The 23267-nt window shown below is 42.4% G+C and overlaps 2 protein-coding genes across 3 annotated transcripts; both read right to left on the bottom strand.

The window, feature by feature from the left end:
- Positions 1–219: 219 nt before the first annotated feature.
- On the bottom strand, positions 220–6697 carry mdm4 (MDM4 regulator of p53). 2 transcript variants are annotated; one of them, XM_079265563.1, is made up of 11 exons: positions 6551–6697; positions 5851–5938; positions 5665–5739; positions 5386–5519; positions 5220–5269; positions 4732–4796; positions 3432–3528; positions 3194–3354; positions 2870–3061; positions 2678–2746; positions 220–2569 (listed from the first exon to the last, which is right to left on the bottom strand). In XM_079265563.1, the coding sequence occupies exons 2-11, from the start codon at positions 5920–5922 to the stop codon at positions 2027–2029; spliced, it is 1458 nt and encodes a 485-aa protein (XP_079121689.1). In that variant the 5' UTR covers positions 5923–5938; positions 6551–6697; the 3' UTR covers positions 220–2026. The 2 variants fall into 2 exon arrangements, with proteins under 2 accessions (XP_079121689.1, XP_079121690.1); XM_079265564.1 differs by having other exon boundaries at positions 2870–3046.
- A 928-nt stretch (positions 6698–7625) lies between these two features.
- LOC306775248 (sortilin-like) lies at positions 7626–22631 on the bottom strand. The gene is made up of 20 exons (XM_079265562.1): positions 22349–22631; positions 17198–17260; positions 17036–17109; positions 16840–16942; positions 16462–16623; positions 16182–16255; positions 14822–14871; positions 14617–14744; positions 13534–13678; positions 13231–13386; positions 12984–13096; positions 12768–12870; positions 12510–12678; positions 12179–12363; positions 11906–12095; positions 11638–11754; positions 10972–11080; positions 10215–10327; positions 9984–10110; positions 7626–9896 (listed from the first exon to the last, which is right to left on the bottom strand). Exons 1-20 carry the CDS (start codon positions 22583–22585, stop codon positions 9882–9884), a joined length of 2433 nt encoding a protein of 810 aa, XP_079121688.1. The 5' UTR covers positions 22586–22631; the 3' UTR covers positions 7626–9881.
- Between the last annotated feature and the right edge of the window lie 636 nt (positions 22632–23267).

Below are 23267 nucleotides of genomic sequence, written 5' to 3'. Positions count from 1 at the left end.
ACTCAGGGAATTTTCCGTAATGGGTAATTATACAACATCCTGGGATAGGATGGCTGCCCTAGGCAGAATGTGTTACAGCAAAATACAGTATATAATGTAGACAAGAGGACGGGGTGTCTGTCCCTAAAACACGGCAGACACAAGAAGCAGGACGGCGAGTACGCAGAGAACACATGACAGCTGGCCTGTCTCTCACACACACGACTGAACAGAGTGAACTCAATGAAACTATTAGCTCTTTATTGCTTTACAAAACAACTCATTTCATTCCATGACAGGTTCATGAAAAGAAACAGTAGCTGTTAACTTCTTAATGTCAATACCTGTAACAAGTCAGTCATTCTGAACAAGGATCAAGGCTATAATATGCAAGCTAACTCATTTTTATGATGTCTTTAGTAAGAAGACGTTTGTTTTTCCTCGAAGCACATTTATGGCAATAAGTACAACAGCCTACATTACCCTATTATAGCGTTTATATAGCTCTCACACCAGCTCGGTGCTGGCTCTAGTCACGACAGCAGACATGCTCTATATATGCGTTACATGTTATTACTGGTACTGTAGACCAGATACCATAATCACTTCTCCCCACCTGCTGGCAGAAAGATTAACCGCAAGTGAAGAGCCGATCAAAGCTCTGTAACATTCTCTCTGCAGAGCCGAGAGGTAAATGCTTCGCGTCACGGCGCGTCACAGAGCCGGTGGTATTGGTCTGCAGCTCACACGCTTACTGAGTGTAAATCGTTTCGACGTGGTCCAACAATACATTCTTCAAATAGTCCATCAAAATAAAATCTATAATACACAACTCAAAAGTCATTACATGGCAGTGTAACGCTGAAATAAAACCTCCAACTCCCAATAAGTCCTCCAGCCATTTTTGGACACGGTACATTTAGTAATTTAGTTTAAGATTTTCCGTCTTCCAGAAATAATGTTTCTGTAAAAGTACACATTTGAGAAAGTGCAGCCTTTCCCTGCTTCATTAGAGCCGATCATCCAATCAATCAAAACGTAAACTATAAATTAATTAAATACAAAATATACAGAAATTGTTCATTTATCATACAGTCAGGAAGTAAATTAGCTCTGTCTGAACAGTAACATTTAAACATTATAGAACATATTGCAGGCAGAATTGTCACCAGTGGCGTGGCAATTGTAAATAAGGTATCGAATACATATTAATATCAAATTACTACCCCGAGAGGAAAGTACAGTAAATACTTCAGCTGTGCATTCTCAAGCAGGTTCAATTAAGTACATTTTAAAATACTATGTTGCGAGAAACGGGACTTAAGCCACCATCACTAGTATTTTACAGTACATTCAATTACGCTAATATCTTTTTTTGTTAGATTAGGACACTTTCATGGAGCTGCAGCCATTGACAACAAAATCACCCGTTTCCTGTTCTACCTTCAATCGCGTCTTCATAACTTAAATGTCAGAGCAACAAGAGAATGGTTAAAAACATGTATAACAGACTATGCTTACAAACATATTATTGTAGTTGAATACCTGGACTGATCTTTCCATTTCTCTCCAGATGACTGAAGTGAATCTATGGAGAAAGAAAAACTAACCGAACTAAAGCCAGCAATACTCGTTTAAAAATGGCACCATTCAAAAACAAATGAAAAGATCCACAGCCTGAAAAAAATAAAAATAAAAAGCTTTCATGAAACCAAATAGCTCACACAAATGTGCACTCTTCTAATAAATAGATACATCTGCCTCTCTTTATTTATTTAAATGTGGCACCAATCTGGCATGAAAAACTCTTGTGTCCAAGGTTTCATCCCAAAATACTTCAGAGGCAGCGTGATGCAGAATAGACCATGCAACCAAGAGCAAGCTTCACCAAGTGCTATATTTCTCGTGTATCATTGTATGTTTTAAGGTGCACATCTTGGGTGTGTCTACGAGCAGAGAGTGTGAACCAGAGTGCATGCATCTGTGTGTTTGTGTTGTCGAGTTCCCCGGAGCCTGACAGATGTGTGTGTGTGTGTGTGCGTCCCTTTTAGAGGATGAACATCTTAATAACTTTTTGAATGATCTTCCCACATCCTGGACAAGGAGCATGGAACTTGTGCAGCTTCCTTGCACATGGGAAACAGGTTATAAGGTGAGCCGTGCGTCCGTGAATTATATTTCCGTTGCGTGGTCGCACTCGACACAGCTTGCAAGGCTCCAGCAGTGCCTCAGGCTTAACCTCCTCAATCTCCATGCCCAGGTTCTCCTGACCGGAGACGCCGGAGAGCCACGGCCCCTTGCCTTTCCCTGTGGCCATAGTGGGCAGTGGGCGGTCGGCTGTGGAGTGGGAGGGCAGGATGACTGGGTCAGAGACCGTCCTGCTGCAGTCTGGGATGTCAATGCCCGTGTCACTGTCATCTTCCTCATCGTTGGTGGTGAGAGAGCTGCATGCTGGGATGTCAGGAACAGAGAGGGAATGCGCGAGTCGGGGGACATCTTTGTACCAGTTCTTACGTAGAGCCCAGCAGCGAACACAGTACCTCTGGAGAGGCGTGTTGTACTTTCTGCACTCAGTGCACTGCCACGCATCCTAATGCGCAAAAAGGCAAACACAAAGTCACACATCTGCATTGTTTTAACCCACAGCTAATTAAAACCTAAAACGACAACATCAAGTGAGGAAAAAGCAGATACAAACCTGTGTGGAGATCTCTGTATCAGTGTCATCGCTTAGGCACTGCGAGTCTTCATCCGGCTCTTCCAGCATCTGGATAAATATACAAGTCATTGGATCAAACATCTCAGAACATTATCCTGGAGTGCAAATACATGTATTTAAAAATAATATGTGGTGTGTGCCTGGTCAATGAAGTCCGAAACAAAGTCGTACCTCGCGATCTGCTTTCTCCTCCGTCCCTCCTTCATCCTCAGGTAGAGCCTCCCCTTCTCCCGCGCTCCCTTCCTCGAGTCCCGCCTCCTTCATCTCCACGCTCACCTGTTCACTCCCGCCCTCAGTCAGGAACCAGAGGTCGTCGCTGGTGTCCGACACGATGGCCGTGTCCTCCTCCTGTGCGGGAGACAGCTGACCCATCAGTCAGACCACCACTGTTACACTCCAACCCATGCAATTTGACAACAATTAATTAGGTGTGTTTTTAAGCTTGAAATCACACAACTTAACCCTGAACGAGCTACTACAAATGAGGTTTCTTACTTGGTTTGTGTGAATGTCGGTGGAGCCATTGCTCCTGCGGCTGTAGTTACTACGGAGATTACCCAGAAACCACCAGGGCAGGCCAGAGAGGTCCCACTCGTCTAAAGAAACATCCAGTTTGGGCCGTTTGCAGGCTGACCGTGGCAGGCCTTCAAGGGAGTCTGGAGAGGCGTTGAACCGTTAAATTCAGCATTTTGAGCAGGTCTCGTCCCGGCCACATGTGGAACCGTTTGCTTACCGTCGTCTGGCTCCCGAGGACGGCGCTGGGAGGGGGTCTGCAGGAGAGGCCCATCACTGTCAGCCTCCAGCCCTGCTTTGACCACACCTCCGCACATCTAAGGAGAGGACGGGGGCGTGAAGGACAAACATTAGAACACTGAGCCATAACTGGGTCCTTGGCGGACTCGCAGCTCCTTTTCAAGATGGCCTCTCGGTATGTGATCGGGGGAGAAGGGGGCTGGGCAGTTAGGGTACGGACCAGTGGGGAGGGAGGTCATAACAAATTTTGGATATAATTAGGACACCAAAACCGTATGAAAAGGTAAAACAAAAAAAACCCATAGATGGATAGAGACAGATGAGATAGGAAAGCCTTAACACGGTGACGAACTAGTGAGTCAAAGCTTCTAAAAATCTAGTTCCAGTCCAGTAAAACTGTTCTAATATGTAGTCTGTGCAAACTAAATCAAAGGATTTAAGTAATTACTTATTTTAGGAGATCCATAGATACTATACAAAATACCCGGTCTTGTACTAAAATATATATATATATATATATATATATATATATATATATATATATATATATATATAGATAGAAGGTTTTCAGATAAGAAAGGAAACAGAAGAAAATGATTAAGATGCATCTCATGTCTAACATTAATCACAGCTGATAGAGGAAATAGACTTTTGTAAAACATATTGAAAGTATGATCAGAACTTAAATCTGAACCTTGAAGTGGATTTAACATGAGATTTAATTAGAAATATAGTAACTCATTTGATTCATAAAGTCACTGTCGAAGGACCAAAATTGGACTGAAGCTCAACAAGGGTTAGACAAAGTCTTGCACACCAAGGTGTATTTAGGAGGGGGTCGGAAAGACAGGTGAAGGAACACGGGGAGGGGGGGGGGGGGGGGTTATTGCTCGGCCTGCGGCTGGATCAGGAGCTGCGATCCTCCAGTTTCGGAGCAGAGAAGAGAACTCTGAGACAGACAGGCTCTGCCCCCCCATCCACTGGGTGGTGCTGGTGGAGTACCACCAGACCAAACCAAGGATGGGGCTGTACAGAGACGGTGCCACTCTGTACAAATGCACACCAACGAAGACAGCAGTCCTTACCCTCCCTCCTCATTACACACAAGCACACGGCCGTTCGCTTTATAGTCTGAACCAAGGCCTACTGGTCTCAATCCAGCACTGGGATCAGTGCATGTTATGACACAAATATATTATTTATTAACAGCTTTGTATTGTAGTGAGGTGAGAAAGGTTGGGGGAGCTCTGTTTCTCCTTAGCACCACGCTTCGGTTTTACCTGACCACGATCCTCCACTCCGCCCTCTACACATTCACGGCCCACAGAAAGATTCTCTGCAGCGTCTGCATTTCAGATGAGACACAGTAACAGAAAAAGGACATCCCCACCCTTTAATTATAGCACAATACACTCTCACACTAATTCCTCCTTCTGGGGCTTTTTTAGGACAAGCTGCACAATGGCATAGTTCTGGTCCCCGCATCCCCAAGAGATGCAAAAACTATCACAAGCACTCACAAAAGTTGGCAAAAAGAAAGTTGGATGTAGAATACATTTATAGATAATCACTATATACACCCAGGGATCTTCACTTCAAAACATATGTTAAGGAAGCAAATAACATACAGAATCCAATCACAAAGTTAAGAGGAAGACGACAATTGAATTACAAGTCATCACACATGTACTGAACTACATACATTTCCCCCTGACAGAATCATTATTTCACATAAATATATGAAACAGAAAATCAATGTGTCACTTACCAGAACAACCGAGCACAACCAAGTATTTCTTGAGCATTTCATACACCGGGCTGTGAAATGAGAATATGAGAATTTAGAAATGGCCTCTGTATTTTAGACGTATATGTTTAGATGTATAGGGAAGCATTACTGAGTGTTGACAATTGTTTATGTCGGGGAATAGTACCTTGGGTTTTTGACGGAGAAGCTCTCCACCTCCAGCAGTTCTCCCAGAGGGTCGTCCTGGCAGTGGACTATGTGCTGCCTCTGTTTGTCGTACAGTTGCTTCCCCATGATGTACTGCCCCAAGTAGTGCATGACCTACAACAACAATACTGAATATCAGAAACCACAAGGCACATTTATAGGAACCCAGTATGAAACGCTACTAAAGCCTGGACTGACTACTTTAGTAAAACAGGCTGCATACTAACAAAAATACTTGACATTTCACTGAACAGCTCACCTCTTTGAGTGTGAAGACTTCTTCCTGGGCTCCAGCAACACGCAGAATCTGCAGAAGAGGGGCTTTTGGTTGTACCTGGGGGGTAAAGAAGAGTACCACCGGTAAGGATTTAATATGAACTAGAAGTGCAAGGTTGGATAATTGATAGGCAAAGCAGAAGACATGGTCTCTTTTTTCTAAGTGTACCTGATTTCCATCTCCAGGTAGTGTCTTGCATGATGGGCTTGATGCCGGAAGCTGGTCTGATAGGGAGTTCATAGTAAACGAACAAAGTCTGAAATACAGAATCATAACATGTCAGATAAATCAGATTTCCAATTCATCATCATCTACATTACCACCCTTCCCCAAAACGCTGGTGTCTTCACTTTAGACTGTACACGTAATACCAACGCCCACGAGGCCAAATTGACAATTAACTGCAAGCTTGAATTATTTAACGTTACATTTAATGGCAACACCGTAGAGACTAAAACAGTTTAAGCAACGTTAAATGTCGTTGGTGTAATTTGTTTAAAGCTTAAAAGACTGCACCAAAACCCGCTAGCTTGACAGGCAGGATGGTTGAGTTAACGTTACACCACTCCACCATTACTTTTGCCACAGTTAACCACTGTCTTCAAATTACAAGGCCAAACTTCCTTAAAAGCCAAGCTAGCGTAACGTTTGAAGAACGGTTGAAATGTTAGCAACAAAAAAAATTGCACACAATTGCAACTATTACAAGCTACTGCCCGGCAGTTACACTGTAACATCTGTAACATCTGTGTAACGTTGGCAGGTGGCAAACGTGTTAGCTAGCTAACGTAACGACGGAGCTGCCGTTAGCTAACGTTAACTTAGCTGGCTAGCTAGTTCCTGAACAATACGTTGAAGATGAACTTACCGTAAAGAGTTGACATTACTTTACATTGTTCCACACGCACCGCAGCCTTAACAACCAACCGACATCTTGTACGTATACATATAGCTAATACATCTTGGAGTTTTCAACTTCAGCTCTCTTTAACAAAAAGCAGACAGTTAGCATAGCTGAACTACAGATTCAAAACGATGAATATGGCTAGAACAACTTCCGGTTGGACAATTACTTAGGCCAGGAGTGTGGCGCCCTCTAGTGTTTAATGAACGCTACAGCGGCATCATGGGATGACTAACGTAACTGTTTTGTGTTACTTTATAAAAATAGTGACAGTAATCAATGGCAGTGGCACCTCTTGAACAGATTATTAAATTGTTCGCCCTAGCCTTTGTTTGCCAGACGTTTGAAAGCTGACGCTTCCAACCAGAAGTGCTTAAGGACAGAAACCTACTGATTGTCTGCCAGGAGTGTAGGCTCCTCCCTTGCAATTAGCATGCTATTCAGCAGCTGAGACTTAATCACACCTCCTCAGACAGGCAGAAACTCAGTCCAATCACCACTGAGGCAAGCCTAAGTACAGCTATAAAGACAACTTAAAGCAAGAACAAAATACCGATCAGGTTCTGGGTGAGTCAGAGGTTCCGTTCTTGCTCCAGAAGTTGAAAACAGTCTGAAGCAAAAGCTGAAACTGGACTTCCTATATCCTTGAGATGTGTCGGCTCCTCCCTTGCAATTAGCACGCTATTCAGCAGCTGAGACTAAATCACACCTCCTAAAGTGCTCCAGAAGTTGAAAACAGTTTATTAATAGTAATAAAACACTGTTAAAGATAACTACATTATCGCAATGGAGACCTGTACTTTTTACATTTTAGTAGGCTATATTTTGCTTTGAACATACTTTACATATATTGACTTGACTCTGAATCAAGTATTTTTTTATTTATCGAAATTTTGCATTAACAAAACCCAAAACCGACTGAACGGATGGAAGAGAGATTGTGCTATTTCATTCAATAAATGCAAACATTGTTATAAAACATTTGTGCTACAGAATAGTTTAATTCAGAGATACTCATCTCTGATATTCTAGCAAACGGTCAAGAAAACAAAATGGAATGAAGATCACAACTCACGACCCGAACACTTTACAAACATTTGATGTACAAGGAAGCACAAATGCAACTTTTCACAGATCTGTAGATACAGTGCAAATATAAATCATTAAATCCAGTATATAGCTGGGTTTGTTCTTACTGACAGTTGTGTAACAAAGAAGCATCAAGCATATTAATTTGCTTTAATATCTGACAAAGTCCAGCCAACAGTCCTTGAAAATATGCCTCTATATCAGGCCAGCTTATTACAATAGCTTATTCGCTGGGATATTACTCACTCTGCTGGAGAATACAAGCATTGGCCAAAAGACCTGCACGTGTCAAAAGTTACAGTTCTTACATTGCAGATAAAAGAAATGGTAGCCAGCCAACATCTCAACAGTTCATATAAAACAGTGAAGTGTCTCGTGGAAGAAATATGTAACTCAATTCACTTAATAAAGATAATGCTCGTTATGGCCACCAGACACGTTAATCTGATAAATTAGTTGTTGTTTGATGTTTTGTAACATCTGTGAGATTATTAAATTGGGATGCACAAATGTGACTGTTTTTCTGCTGTCATATTAGTAACAGGAAGTGGCCAGCATGGTCTCTAAAAACACTTGATTATCTTGATGATTACGCCTGAACCTGCATTAAGATAGTTAGTCAAATGCAAATTGGTATTGACTGATATGGGGAAAATATCAGCCAAATTAAAAATAAAACATCAAGAACATCAATATATTGGTGCACCTTGTTAAGCAAAAAAATAAAAATCATAAAGTTCAAGTAAAGGGTTTGGGTTACATACTTACCATACTTCATATATAATGGTGGGCTAAGGTTAGATTTCACCTCTGCAATCAGAAAACTAAACAATAAAAGTGCTTTGGCAATAATTCAAGTCTTTCATGTTCACCACACATACAGGGGAGAAGATACTGCTTGCATAAAGCTGCACTGTATTAAAAAAGTGTTTGTTGTTATGTCTTCACAACAATAGCAGGCCCTTTCAACATTTATTCCAAAAGGCTCACTAGGTACTAAAAAGTAACTTGTTTTATTCTTAGTCGACATAGTTCATCTTGCAGCTGATATAATTACAAGTTCTTCTGAAGTAAGGAGTAGCAGTCACTAATTTGGCTTTTACTATCTGGTAAGTACAGTACTTGCACTAATTTCTATGTTCTGATTACAATTACATTTTAGTTTGCTCATCTACAAATTTAAGCCAATTCATAATAAATAAAAAGATGATCACAAAAATGACGACATGTACGAATAACAACTTTTGACTCATAAAATATTCGTCATGATTATATTTTACCCACTTTTAAAAGTGGTGTGAAACACCAAAGAACTAATTAAAAAGTACCGGTAATTTCTGTTAAGTACAAAAAGCCATAATAGTGTACTGAAAGGTTCATATCTGAAGTTCATCATTTGATTAAAATCCTGGTCAATTTCAACCGCGAAAAAAAGTATATAATGTGTACGGTAAAAACAAAAACACAGCTAGTTGGAAATAGTGACCATCAACATAAAATGAGGCACTGCTGCTCTTTTCTAAATCACTTGTGACTAACAGGTAACTCATAGAGTAGCCTCGTCTTTAAAAAAATGTTTGTGCCAAATTGTAATCACTGGTGAAGCTGACAAAATAAATGTTAAAATGGCCGCCATGCACAACAGGACTGTATCTGGCGGGTTTTGAATTTACTGAGTACAAAAACTACTTAACTGACAGCAGAGATAATATACTGATTCATATTTTCTGTGTTCTGTTACTTGGATGTTCCCCAACTCTTATTATTATTATTATTATATAAAACTTTCTGTGAGCGTCTATACATCGAGCCTCTCTATGGTGCTTCTGGCAGTTCATCACAATATGAAAGGCCATATCTTCTCAGGTCAGCATGAGAGGAAACATACAGAGCACGTATTCAGACTCGGTGGTCTTTACAGGACTCTTTGTGACAGAAACAACAAAAGCTCTCCAGGGACCCCCAGAGGCTTTCTTCTGTTCCGCGCTGGGTTTGTCCCCCTCCCCAAACCACCGGTTCGCCTTTTTGTGGGAGACTCAACTTGGTACAAGGAAGCAATGTGAGTTGCTGTTGAGTCCTCCAGCCACCAGGGGGATAGCAAGAAGTGAGAAGCAGATGTTAATCGGCATGTGGGAGCAACAGGAGTCCCCGGGCATCATGAAAGACTGCGTTCAATGTAGAGCCTTTGAGAGGACAAACGTCCACCTTATTCTAAGAGGTCCTGTGGAGAGACACAACAACACAGATTATTAAAAAAACAATGACAACGTTTACCTAAAAATAGTGCCTTTTACAAAGCATGAGATACCTGATCCGAGTCTTCGTTGTACTGTGCTTTTCCTGTCTCCATGTAGTGAGCGTCGATGTCATCGACTCCCTCTATTTTATCAGCCTCAACATGTTCCCTCATGACAGAGTATCTGTGCACAAGGAACCTGATGACGACATCAGTGCATGTTAGACACAACATGACATACGGTACTCACAGCGTTTACTTGTGTGCATAAAGTGTGTGTGGAAAGATGAGACGTATACGGACCGTCCTCCGCAGACATATTTCTTAACCAGCCAAACGCCTGCAACAGCGCTGGTCAGAAGCATCGCTATGACAACCATCACTATGACAGCGGCGTTCGGTGAACTGTTCTCCGTCTGGTAAGAGTTACAAAAAAACAGAAATGGCTGAAATCTGACATCGTGCATCAGGACCTGCAACATTGCAGCTGTTCACACAATCTTATGTGCACCAATGGAAGGTGGACAGCCTCAGTGTAAAATATGCTTCATTGGCAATTTATCCTCTTTTTGTGAATAAGTGGATGCTTCTGTTTGCACAACAGGATTTGTTCAGGAGCCTGAGGAGTCCAGGTTGTAAGAAAAAAAACCTAAAAACTGATATACTCAGGTCATTTGAGTGTGTTTGAGATTATTAAAGTTCTAACAATAAATGTCTTTCCATCCACTTGTTTCTATTTCAATTTGAGCGTTTCAGTGGAAATGCTGGAAATAAAAAAAACTTGTTATGCTTGGCTGAGGTGAAAAAGCAAAATGCTACAAAGTACAATGGAAACAGCCTTGAGAGATGTATAAATCCTGACACCCATGAAGCATGTGGCGTTCACTGAAGCTTCCACTCTACTGAAAAATTGCGGCAGACGAAAACATACCATCTATGTGGATTGAGGAGACCGTAACCTTCGTCATGTGAACATATGTAAGAAACATAAATGCCACTTTCCAATTGTTTAACCAAATGCAACCAGCACAGTCTCATTCTCAGACTGAGCAGAACTCACCAGAGAATTTGGAGAGAGGGCGTTGCTGGTGCACATCCTCCTCAGGTCTGTCTCCTTCCTGTCTGGCTGAAAACCTCCTTCACACTGGTCTCCTGGAATCTTCCGATAGCTTAAATGTCAGAAGAGACAGAGAGACATGTAAGGAAAAACAAAACTCACTGAAAAGGACACGGGGCAAGACAAAACAGCTGCTCAACTCAAGATGAGATTCATAATACTAATGGAGGGAGATGTAGAGGCAGACATGGAAACATACCAACATGTTTTATGAATAAAGCTCAAAGGCTTTGACCTTTGATCTTTATCTTTTACACTGCTAGTGACTAAACTGAGGAAGCCTTTACTTGGGCTGTGTTACTGTATGTGCTTTGTATTTCTTTAGTTCATGAACTATGGGTTCACGCAGAAGTCCTACAACAGTCGGCACTTAATCTTAAATTAATAATCTGCAATAGGCTTCTGGAAGTGAGCTGGTGAAGTGACTATTTCTTACAGTGCCTGAATTGCTGTTGGCTTGTGTGCTGTTCATATAACCCATAACCTTTAACCATACAGTGGTAAGACTTGAAACAAACATGAACATACTTCTGTGTACATTTTCTATATTTTTCAGTTTCTGAAAAGTAAAGCAGAGGACGGAGCAAAGGTAAAAACAGGCATCCTCACCCGCTGGTCTGAAGCTGTTCGGTGGTCCCATTCAAGCAGAACTGCAGAGGATGACCCTTCATCTCCTCTTGCTCCATGCACTCTGAGCTGTTCTCTGGCCGGTGATATCCAAAGTCACTGTAAGACAAAACAGAAGCTCGTCTGGCATTCTTACAAATGTACAGAGACAAACTGTGTCAATCTGTTCCCTATATATAGTCTCATGGTTGCACTAAATGCAGGATGAAAATAAACAATCATTTTCTTTTTGTATTTCACAAAAACATACCAGTGATAGTCGTCCATTGTACATGTACAGGGGGACAGCTTCGTAGTGACGGCATATTCCCTCCCGTTCCAGCAGACGGAGTCTTTCCTCGGGCGTAAGAAGGTCTCTTTATAGCCCAGCACACATCCATCATTAGATCCACTGGGGTCTGTAGAGTGAGCCAGCCACTGGACATAGTCCCCTTCAGTACCTGCACATACATACAAGCAGATATATAAGTAAGTCAAAAGGCAAAACACTTTCCGTTACACCCACATTCTGGGACACACTCACAGTCTCTGGTGAGGAGCTTCCTGACGTCTATGGTGATCACCACCCATTTACTGAAGTCGTTCCTGTAGCCCCACAGGCTAACGTTCATGGAGCGAGAGCCGGGCTCACTGTCCATACCGCTGAAGTGAAATGGGTCGCTGGTGAAGTTATACGTATGCCAGCACTGCCCCTCGTCTGTTGAAAACCTGACGATGTGGGAGGGCAAAGAAAGGAAGAGGAAAGAGCCCATGAAGCAAAAAAAAAAAAAAAGAACAGTAAAACTAACAAATGATACATACAAATAAAAAGCAATCCTACGATAACCACGTCATCTACCATTAGTTATACTCACTTGATCTGGTTGACAGGTGAGTTGGTGTGCTCCACAGCCACCAGCAGCCCTCCAGAGTCCAGTATAGCGTAATGGTGGGGGCCCCTGAGAGCCAACAGCCACGAGTAGCCCCCGTTGTTAGACACGTACACGTCAGGAGAGAGAGCTGACTCAGCGTCTCCGATGCTGCCTGAAGAAACAGAGGACAGCGCTGTTATGAGACATTTAACCACGCAGTGAAAGGATTCCGGGCGAAGACATCTTTGTGTTTTCTTTTACCATGAGCCAGAATGAGGCCCACAGCACTGGGCTGTGAGAGAGGCAGCATGGGGACGTTCATCTTCATGGCGGTGCTGTAGGAGGCGTGGATGTGAAGTCTGCACTGTAAAGACACAATAAGTTGGGTAATGTTGGTACCAGGTCAACACGCTCACTGAATATACATAACAATGTAAATATTCAAATATAGTGTGCATAACTCTATGCGTGTCTCACTCTGTTCGGCCTGTTGGTAGAGGTCTCGGTGTCACAGTGGCTGTTCTGTGGTCTGCGCAGCGTCTGCCATTTTGCTCCTTGGTCGAAGGTGATCACTGTCTCCATTGCACCATCTGCAATCAATAACATTCACTTTAAATACTATTAGGAAAGATGATCATATCATATTTTAAAATGTTGACAAAGAATAGCCAGACGATTCCTCTTAAATGTATAAGTACACATATTAGCGAGTGTGCTGAGTCACCTTCTGTGAGAACGCTGGTCATGTAGACGCCCCTGAGTGACGTGATGGCGGTGAAGTCGGTGTCGCTCCCGATGCTCGTGTAAAGATGGCGCTCCAGAGACTTGGAGAACACGGCTCCTCTGTCATCAGACACATAGATGGTTCCACCACCGGAGTCTGGTAAACACAGCACACACACACACACACACACACACAGGTTTGGATTATACACTGGTTATTTTTGCATTATCTACATTATCGTTATTGTTAGCGTCATCATCCTCCACATCGAGCATCACTATGAGCATCCTCTCGGGTTCTGACCTCCAGGGTTGTCCACGTGCATGAATATCATGTCCTGATTGGCTGCCAGGATGGAGTAGAACTGCTCGTGGTTGACTGTAGGGAGCTGAGCCATGTTCCACACCTCACCTCCGTCTACTGACACGTGGATCATACGCTCTGTACCCTAACACACACACACACACACACACACACACACATAAACACCAAAATGTTGCAATAGCTGCTCCTTTACAGCTTTATAATTCAGATTGAAATGCTGAATGTTAAGCCTTGTTAAAGTTAGAGTTTAAAATGCACAAATGCTAAGCTAATAAAAAACTGTTTCCTTTTTACACGTGATGTTACCATGTGATCTGTATCGGGTTAAAATCTCTGGATGATGGCATACGATGCACCGTCCTTTGCATTTGCACATGGTATGAATAGAGATTTCATTATCTCAATTTTATACTTGCATTGGGATCAGTTCGCAATATGCAAATGAGTTAGGTGGGTCTGGTGGTCAACACGGGTCAGTTTGTTAATCAGTCACGAGCTTCAGCGATCAAATGGAGCTTCAACGTTGCATCTTCAGCTTGCAGGGAGAGGCGGAGTTAGGTCATATTTGGCAGATTTTTTGTTTCAGAATGTGGTCACTCTGTGCGGATTAAATAGATCGCTGAGATCTTAACACACTATGAGCCAAAACCACCTCCGCATGTGGTCTGGCTCATCCGATCATGTTTGGATCACCATGTATATTGCGTGCATTCCCGCCCTGCATTAGCATGTGGTTTTCCTTATCCAGGTCACATGGTAACACCAGGTGAAAAGGGGGTCAAGAAAGTCTGGATATCACTTGTGATAAGTGAGAAAATATGTTTTTTTTGGGTGAACTGACTGTTGAGTCCTGTAAAATACAGAGTGTCTAAGTATGTATTGGTACCATTTATGCTGATAACGAAACAAACAGGTGCATATATAGAGATACTGTATGCATCAGGAAAAACAGTGCGAGGCAGATTCACATAAAAACAAACATTCTCCTCTCAGATTCAGTAAGTAAGAGGCAAACAACTTGCTCAGACATCCACACACACACACACACACACACACACATACCGTGCCAGTCATGATGGAGGCAAAAACAAAGCGACCTCCCAGCACAAAGGAGTAAACTCTTGTTGCGATGGTCTGAAAACTCCGACCGTAGTCTGCCGTCTTCCTTAACTCCAGCATTCCTTTATCACCTAACAGAGAGAAGGTGGAGTCACTAGCTGTAGTGCAGAACTTTAAATGTATCGGTGACTTTACAGTCTTCACTTACTGCATGATGCATTGTAGTTTGTTGTAAAGTAAATGCTGTTTTTTGGACCCCTGTATGTGAGAAAAAGAAACAGTGAATGATGTTTCTGAGTAACTGTGATTTGATTCGTCCTCTTTGTTTACCTTTTTTTTTACATCTCCATGCTTCTGCTGATAACCCCGTGTTTAACTGTACTGTACTGTCAGTACCTTCAGTTAAAACCGATGAACATTGTGTTAATTCTAGTCTGTTAAAGAGTCACCAGATATCGCTTCCTTTGTATTCAATTTTTGCAAAGTAATAACACATTGTATGTATTTCTGTTTCGATAAAAAACAGCCTGCCAGCTCCATTTGCCCTGCACCTGTACAATAAATCACTTAAAGTGGATTTGCCTGGTGTATCATTATGCCTGACATCCATAGTGTTGGCCAAATAACCTGTTTAATCAGCACACCCTCGTGCAGTCCTGAATGTTGAATATTCTACAGTTTCTTTTAATTGCTGTGCGAGCACGGCACACATTGACCCCCCCCCCCCCCCCGGGCCGCACTCCAAGCCCTTTCTGGCTTTGTTCGAAGGTTTTCACACTGCAAAGATCCTGCCGGCTCAAGGACTGTGGGCTGAATAAGAATGCTGCTGCTGACTCATGATTCAGTCTGACAGCAGCCTCAGTCAATTCAGTTTGGGGCCCAAATAACAACTGTGGTCACGCAGAGCTATTGCAATGTTCCCACAATGCAGCGCTAACAACCACAGGCTGACACCACAACCTCACATGACGAGAGTCAGGAGAGTGATCCAAACTGTGGTGAGCGAAACAGCTGGAATAACAAACAACGGACAGAGAACACACAAACACACTCCTGTTATAGCAAAATAAATATTTTGGAAGAACAGGAGGGGGTGTATATATAGATATATACTTTTTTTTTTTTTTCTAGCAAGATTTACTGTTTACTGTTTTATTATGTGTGCACCATGGATAGTAAATATATATTTTTCCATATTCAGAGTACATCTATCACGTGTCTGTATCGGGGCTTTATTTTCTAGCTAATAGGAAGAACATGATGTTTCTGGAAACAGTAGTTAGGGGCTATCGCAATAAAGATTGCACCATATTGTTTTTAAGAGAACACTTAAGACAAATACATCAAAAATAATTAACATACGATGTCCTTAGTGTTGTTGAAGGGACAGACAAAACCAAATATTAATAACAAACATATGGTTGACCCAAATCATTTTCTTACAGTCCCTAAAGTTTGGTTATTTTTTATGCCATCTGTTACATGTTTAGTACCAAGTACCCACGTGTCTTGTGTGGATTTATAATGCAATTACGCAACTGACGGATGATTTAAGGGACATTTCTCACCATCTGACCAAACAAACACCGTCATGGATCTTCCTCCAGGTGGCACCAAAGTCCTCAGACAGCCACAGGTCCAACTGGAGGGAAAAGGCTTAGTCAGTAAAACAAAAAGTGTGTATAGCCTTTTCGGTATTTATGTATGCCAAATCACGAATGTAGTAGCCTTCAAACAGAAGTCCAGCATTACATTACGAGAGGTAGCTGGGTACACTTTAGTTTACTTTATCAGAACTCAAAACTAGGATCTGAGGTTTGGTTTGGTCTGAAGAACAAAAGCTGCTACCGTGATACTGAGCGTCAGCAGTATGTTGCAGTCTCCCGGGTTGTACAGCATCTGAATGAGAGGCTCAAACGGCAGGTCAGTTGGATCAAAGGTCACGCCAAAGTCCTGTGAGCGAAACAGTTTAAAGCCCCCGATTTCTGACACGTCACCAGTGAGCATCACCTGGAACCAAACACAGAGAGGAGCTGTCAGGACAGATCATACATTTGCTTGAAAAGTATTTTCTGTGTCATTATGAGGCAACGCTGATGTATTTATATACAGACCAACCACAACAAAACACAAATCCTTATGTAAGGTACAAGCAGGGGTCTGTACGTGAAAGGTACTGCATCTTCAGGGCATAATATAAACTCAGAATATCACACTTGGGCTCACCTTGCCAGAGTGGTCGGGACTGATGGCGATGCCAAACTCACTCTGGATGAAGGTGTGGTTGATCAGGTGAGTCACATCTTTGAACGTCTTCCCGTAGTCTTCACTGACACAGTGACAAAGTTGCCGTTAGACCCTCAGACCACAGGTATGACAAACAATTTACTGCTCCATTTATCAACCACCAGGCATTTCTCACCTCCTGTAGAGGTTGGACTGGCCGAAACGCATCATGAACAACGGCACCTGAAATGTCGTCAACACCAGCAGCACCTGGGAGAAGGCAGCAGGGATTACGCAACCGTCTCCAGAACCTCTGGGTCTTTTTTTTATGTCGTCATATATTTACACTCAAACTCACCCCGGATCCATCTCCCACCCAGGCCAGTGACAGTGAACCCATGGTCCTCACTTTGAAGATGAACTGGAACGGAAGGAGAAAATAAAATCGATTATTTTAAACATTTCTGAGACTTTTTTTGCATAATACTCTGTCAGGAAATCAACCGAGGAACACACACACACACACACACACACATACATGCACCCAAAGAGTCCAGAGTTTAGTCTGAAATATAAAAAACACAAGAGAGAGTGTGTGTGTGTGTGTGTGTGTGTGTGTGTGTGTGTGTGTGTGTGTGTGTGTGTGCGTGTGTGCGTGCGTGTGTGTTTCGGTCACTTGCTGAACGAGAGGACAGGGTGAATTGTTCTTATCATCCAAAGTAACGTGGCCATTTGAATGCACTCTGCGTGTGTGACCTACTTTCCGGCCTAAATGACAAAGAAGACCAGAGAACAAAACAATTACCAATGTCCCAAGCACAGCAAGACACACACACACACACTCACACTCACACACACTGTACGGTAAATGCAGACTGAACGTATTCTATTCTAACAACAGAATACAAAAACCTTACTTTTTACACATTAATACATTTGCCAAGCGACACAGGATTTAAATTAGACCTGAAATCTAAAAACAAAACCTCACTGTTACATAATATCAGAGGTAATGAGTGGAAAGAGTTTAGACCAGAACATACATTCCACAAGTGCACTGAGTGACTTTCGAGTGTTTGGTCATTTCAGGGACGTATTTTCCCCTCCGCTCTCCTGCTGGCAGGGCAGCGATGTTTACAAGGTGAGCCCAGCCCTGCAGAGTCTGCATAGAGCTCTGTAAAGCCACAGGAGACGGCCGGGGCCGGCTGCTGGAAACTCCTTGTAAATAAGGTCCAGTGGAAACTGGCTGACCCCCGGCTGTCCCAAGTGTGTGAACACAACTTTCCATCTCTCCTCGACATAACTCATTTCATCACAGCCTCCCTTGCATCCAACTATTCTTTCTTCAATCAGCTAAGTGCTTTCCAGCTCTCTTGCAGTCACCCATTCGATCTGTCGATCAGTGAAAAGATGAAAAGTACGACGGGTCCCGTCCTCCCAACAGTCTCCACCCTTAAACCACAGCGATGTGGCTTCAGATCTGTTGTGGAACATTAGTACAAGGCAGGTTTCCCACTTCCCCCATATGTCCTGCTCCTCTCCCTTTCTGTCTTTGAAGCAGTAGGCATGATTATAAAATGGAACACCAGTCACTGTCAGGGTATCTAAGGACCTACAGAAACATGGCCTGTACACCTGGTCACAATAACAGTAACTACCATCGTCACTGTAGGTCAACCGCTTTCATGTCTATTTTCTATTGTCTCAGGATCTTTTGCAAATGTTTCTGCCAGTTGCTTGTACACCTGTGTTAAATCTAACCAGGCGAGGTAAAGCTGAGTCATCGTTCTGTGATGGGAAAAACAGAAGCGTAGAGGGAGACGGTGGAGAGAAGAAAAGACGCTTATTAGTCAGCGGAAAGAAAAAGAAAAATCAAGAGATAAGTGTCTGACTCGGCTGGACGTGGCCTCACAAACCAGACATGACCTCATGCTGCAGCGTGTTAAATTGAAGGGTTCGTGTCTGCTCTGAATGGGCTCCTCTCAGCTGCTTCTGCACAACAACTCATGACACTCAAGGTGTGTCGGAACATTCGACTGTCAGAGGTGGACACCAATGATGCACAAGTGCATTTCACACATGCTGCCGTACGTGAACACACACACACACACACACACACACACACACACACATATGTCCATGCAGAACACACACTGTTGGTGGGTGGGAGCACAGTGAAGTCCTCTCTCAGAGGTCAGAGTCAAACACAATGAGCTCCTTGTTCCCCCTGCTCTGGGTTTTAACCTTTCTGCTTTGGCCGTCTTTACACACATACAACTTCAGACGAGCGGGTCAAACTCTCTCGGCTTTGATCGAAACACATGAAGCCGTGTCCACCATTCCTCTGAGGCTGGGCTAAGCTTCCGCGGGCAGAGACGAAAGCTGGGGCGTAACGTCTATTTGTCTGTCTCAAAAAAGTGAAAACATGCCTATCGCAATTTCAATCTAGTACTTGAATGATGAATTACTTCATCAATCAGTCGATCAACAGAAAGATGTTTTGATTTAATTATTTAGCTTGTGTTTAGCCTTGCTAGCAGCACGGCTCTAGGGATGACCTGAAACAGATCACATACTTTCTCTTTTTACTTTTAGTAAATACTTCAGCTTCCCTACGTGCGTACAGTGGCATGCAGCATGCATTCAGCTTCATGTTCTTCATAACCTTGCACCTTCAACTTCGACCCTCTTGCTCATGTATCTGCTGTGTTGTAGAGGATTCTTGGCTTACAATACTGCAAAATGCAACCGGATACAGCAGAACATCCTGGTATTTTTGGCACACCTCATTTGACATATTATGTATGAATTGGGATATACTAAATCTTTTTCTGGCTTACTAAATAGTATGGTAGTATGAGCAGTAGAAGGCACAGTATGTGTTCGGTGCCACAGCTGAACTGAGATGGTGAACATGATAAACATTATGTCTACTGAACCTCAGCATATTGTCTCTGTGAGCGTGTTAGCATTATAACGTTAGCATGTAGCTCGAAGCCCCACTGTTCCTGAGTACAGCCTCACCGAGCCGTTCGCATTCCTCCTTCTGTAAAAGACACGGAATAAATTCCAATGATTTGTTGTTGTAAGCCTTGTTCACTGTTTTCTGATATTTTTATAGACTAAACAATTAACAGCTCAATCAGGAAAATAACTGATTCAATGTATGTTGATGCCGGAGAGAGAAAAGCAGTAAATTCTCCCGTTTGAGAAGCTGGAACCGGAAAGTTTTGGCCATTTTTGCTTGATAAACATTTGACGTTTGACTTTGCAATATTTTTTGCTGATTAATTTTCCTCACGCTAATCGACTGTTAGCACTGGTAGAGTGTGAAATGGATGCAATTAAATACAAACATAGATTCAACACATATTTTCTCAACAAGTCTCCCTCTGAATCTACAAGTGCTTCTCTGTTTTCACCAGTGTGTTGATCTCATTGGCCGTCTCTCCCTGTACATTAACAAACCCACACTTTGCATAACACACTGTGTCTCTGTGTCTCTCTCTCTCTCTCTCTCTCTCTCTCTATGTGGAACATCAGCTCTGCTGCTTTTCATAGTTACGTTCTCACCCTGAAAACAGAACATATTTTTTTCTCTCGGTCAGAGGGGATCGAGGACGGAGTGAGGAGAGAAAGAAGAAAAGAAAGAGCAAGCTAGATTGTGAAACAGACAGAGTCACGCTAAAGGACCTTGCAAAGACAAAGCTTGGGCTGGCTGACAAAACACATCCTGTGTAGTCCATCAGGGCCTAAAATAGCATGATAAGAATCCTAGGATATCTACTGTCTGATCTGGCAATGTACACAGCAAAGTAAAACAAATAAAGAGTGTATACTGTTTGATCTAGGCCTGCAGCTCTGATAACAGAAAACCTGAACCCACATTGGCACTCGGATTAAATCCATGAGAGAAAAACGTGGGGAATATTTGTTCGAGAGAAAAGCCCAGAGGAGACTGGAGGGGTCTGTTCTCAGAAAGCCCAGCGAATCGTTTTCATGCTCCAAAGCTAAGCCCAGGTGTCTGAACCACAGAAATGATGTAACTTTGTCCATCACTCACACACACACACACACACACACACACACACACACACACACACACACACACACACACACACACACACACACACACACACACACACACACACACACACACACACACACACACACACACACACACACACACACACACACACACACAACAGGAAGACTGTCCTGTGGAGCTCTGAGGCTTTTGGACCAAGCTGTTGTTCTTGAACATTCCTCTGGACATCTGGGTTGTTCTTGTTGTGCTTTCTATTACAACATGTCCAGTACTAAAACAACAGAAGGTGTCATTTGGTCTATTTAATGTGGGCTCAGGGTTAAGATGAGAAAGAGTTCATGATTGGAAGAAAGAGAAGGCCAAAAAAAAACATGGATGCGCAATCAAATTCTCAACATACAGGTAGCCTATCAGCCGACAGATTGGAGGAGCACGACTAAAATATATTTTTGTCGTGACATCCTCCTTTAACTCTTCATCGTCAGTAGGACTAATGGATCTGTCAGGAAATAAACTGGCAAATATTTTGGCAATATATTATTTCAGCAAATATATTCTCGTTTTCTCTCCTTTGTATAATTGTGAAATGGATTAGAGATGCAACGATTCGACGACTGATCCGCTCGTTAATCGATTAATTGTTTCTGTCTTCTTTCAAGCAAAAAACGCCAAACATTCCTCTGTCGGGCTGTCACGGTATCAGATTTTCACCACATAATTATCATGGCCAAAAAGAATTGACAATAAGTGTATTATCACCATTTTAATAGAAAATACCAATACTTTTATCTTTGTTTATTGTGCATTTAGTCTCTTTTCCAGCAAATGAATACACACCAGAGACGAGTTTAGGGAGGTGGAGAGACAATTTGTAATCATAACTGTACATATAAAACGATTTAAGAGGCGCTGGATTGTTTACAATATATTGTCATATGTGTATTATGAACATTATGTCAATATTTCCTATTTATTTATTTAAATATCACAGCGATCTGTACCAACATATAGCAACACCCATATCCCCAGTTTTCAGCTTCTCACATGTGAGGATTTCATGCTTTTCTTTGTCATATATTACAGTAAACTGAATATATTCAGGTTTTCAGAAAAAAGGGCTGCAAAGTATATATTACAACGTATTGACATTTTCATTGTCAGTTATTCTGCAGTATTTCTCCCCTCATTCACATCACACAGAGCTGTCAAATCACAACTACAGCACCACTCATTTTGCTACACTGGAAAAGCTCGTGTTCAGTCATCGACATGAACATGTGTTTCAGTGAAGTTGTTACAGTGTGGACATTGTGAGCAGCTCCATGTGCTGCTGAGTGACCACAGACACATGGAGGTAGCCTGTGAGTTAACTTTAGCTGTAGCAAACAACCAGCAACACAAAGACTGAGGGAGTTTGATGTTGTCGTGGTGGGTTAACAGAAACCTGAATAAGTCACTTACAGAGTGGGTGTTGTTGTGCAGGGTTGACTCTACTCCGGGCAGAGCTGTGCATGTCTGTTCATTAAGTCCTGCGCTGCGTTTCGAGAGCTCAGACTTCTCTAAACTTCGTCGCTCCTCATCACCGCCTAACCCGCGCTGCAGCCTCCTCAGACCTGAGACGTTTTCTCCCTCGTGGAACTTTTTGCCCAGTGCAGACGAAAACAATCCGAGCGCCAAGATGCAAGATACGGAGATCATGTTTACAAAGAAGACTGCAAAACTTCGGACTCTGCGAAGAGCTTTTTCGTCCCAGCAGTCGGCTCCACATGACCCCCCCCCCATCCCCAAATCACCTAATGCTTCTTCAATAACGGCCCATCCACTGTGGAATACGATTGGCCAGCGCCAAAATAACCTGCGCTCTGATTGGACCGAAGGAATCTTCCTCAACTGCGATGTAACGTGTTTCCTGGTGTTATGCTGCCCCCTGGTGGAATGACCGCGCAAAGGCCAGGAAACGGTTTTATTGGAGTTTATTCTTTGAAATTAAATTCCAAGAAAGGGAAGACAAAGTAGAACAGTTGGCTGATGCTTTTCCAAGAAAAGGATTAGTTTACTATTTATATGGGGAAACAATTTTGCAGTTATTTTGGCAGTTCCTGATAATGAAGCCCTGAAAGACAAGACAAAAACATATCAACTAACATAATAGTTACGTGATCTAAATGGAATGAAATATTGCTATTCTAATTAGTCAGTATTACATATTGCACACCTAATACGTATTACTCTGTTATTCAGATGTTTTTATTTTTACTTGCTTTTTCTTATTCTGTCGTAATCTTTGAATCAATCTCTGGCACAACAATTTTCTTGGGGATTAATAAAGTTCTATCTCAGCTTTATCGTTTAGTTTCATAAATCCAAAAGGCATGTATTG

Source organism: Melanostigma gelatinosum (genome assembly GCF_949748355.1).
Source record: "Melanostigma gelatinosum genome assembly, chromosome: 3".
Classification (NCBI taxonomy): domain Eukaryota; kingdom Metazoa; phylum Chordata; class Actinopteri; order Perciformes; family Zoarcidae; genus Melanostigma; species Melanostigma gelatinosum.
Note: the sequence above shows the minus strand (reverse complement) of the source record. Positions and strands in the feature narration are given on the sequence as shown.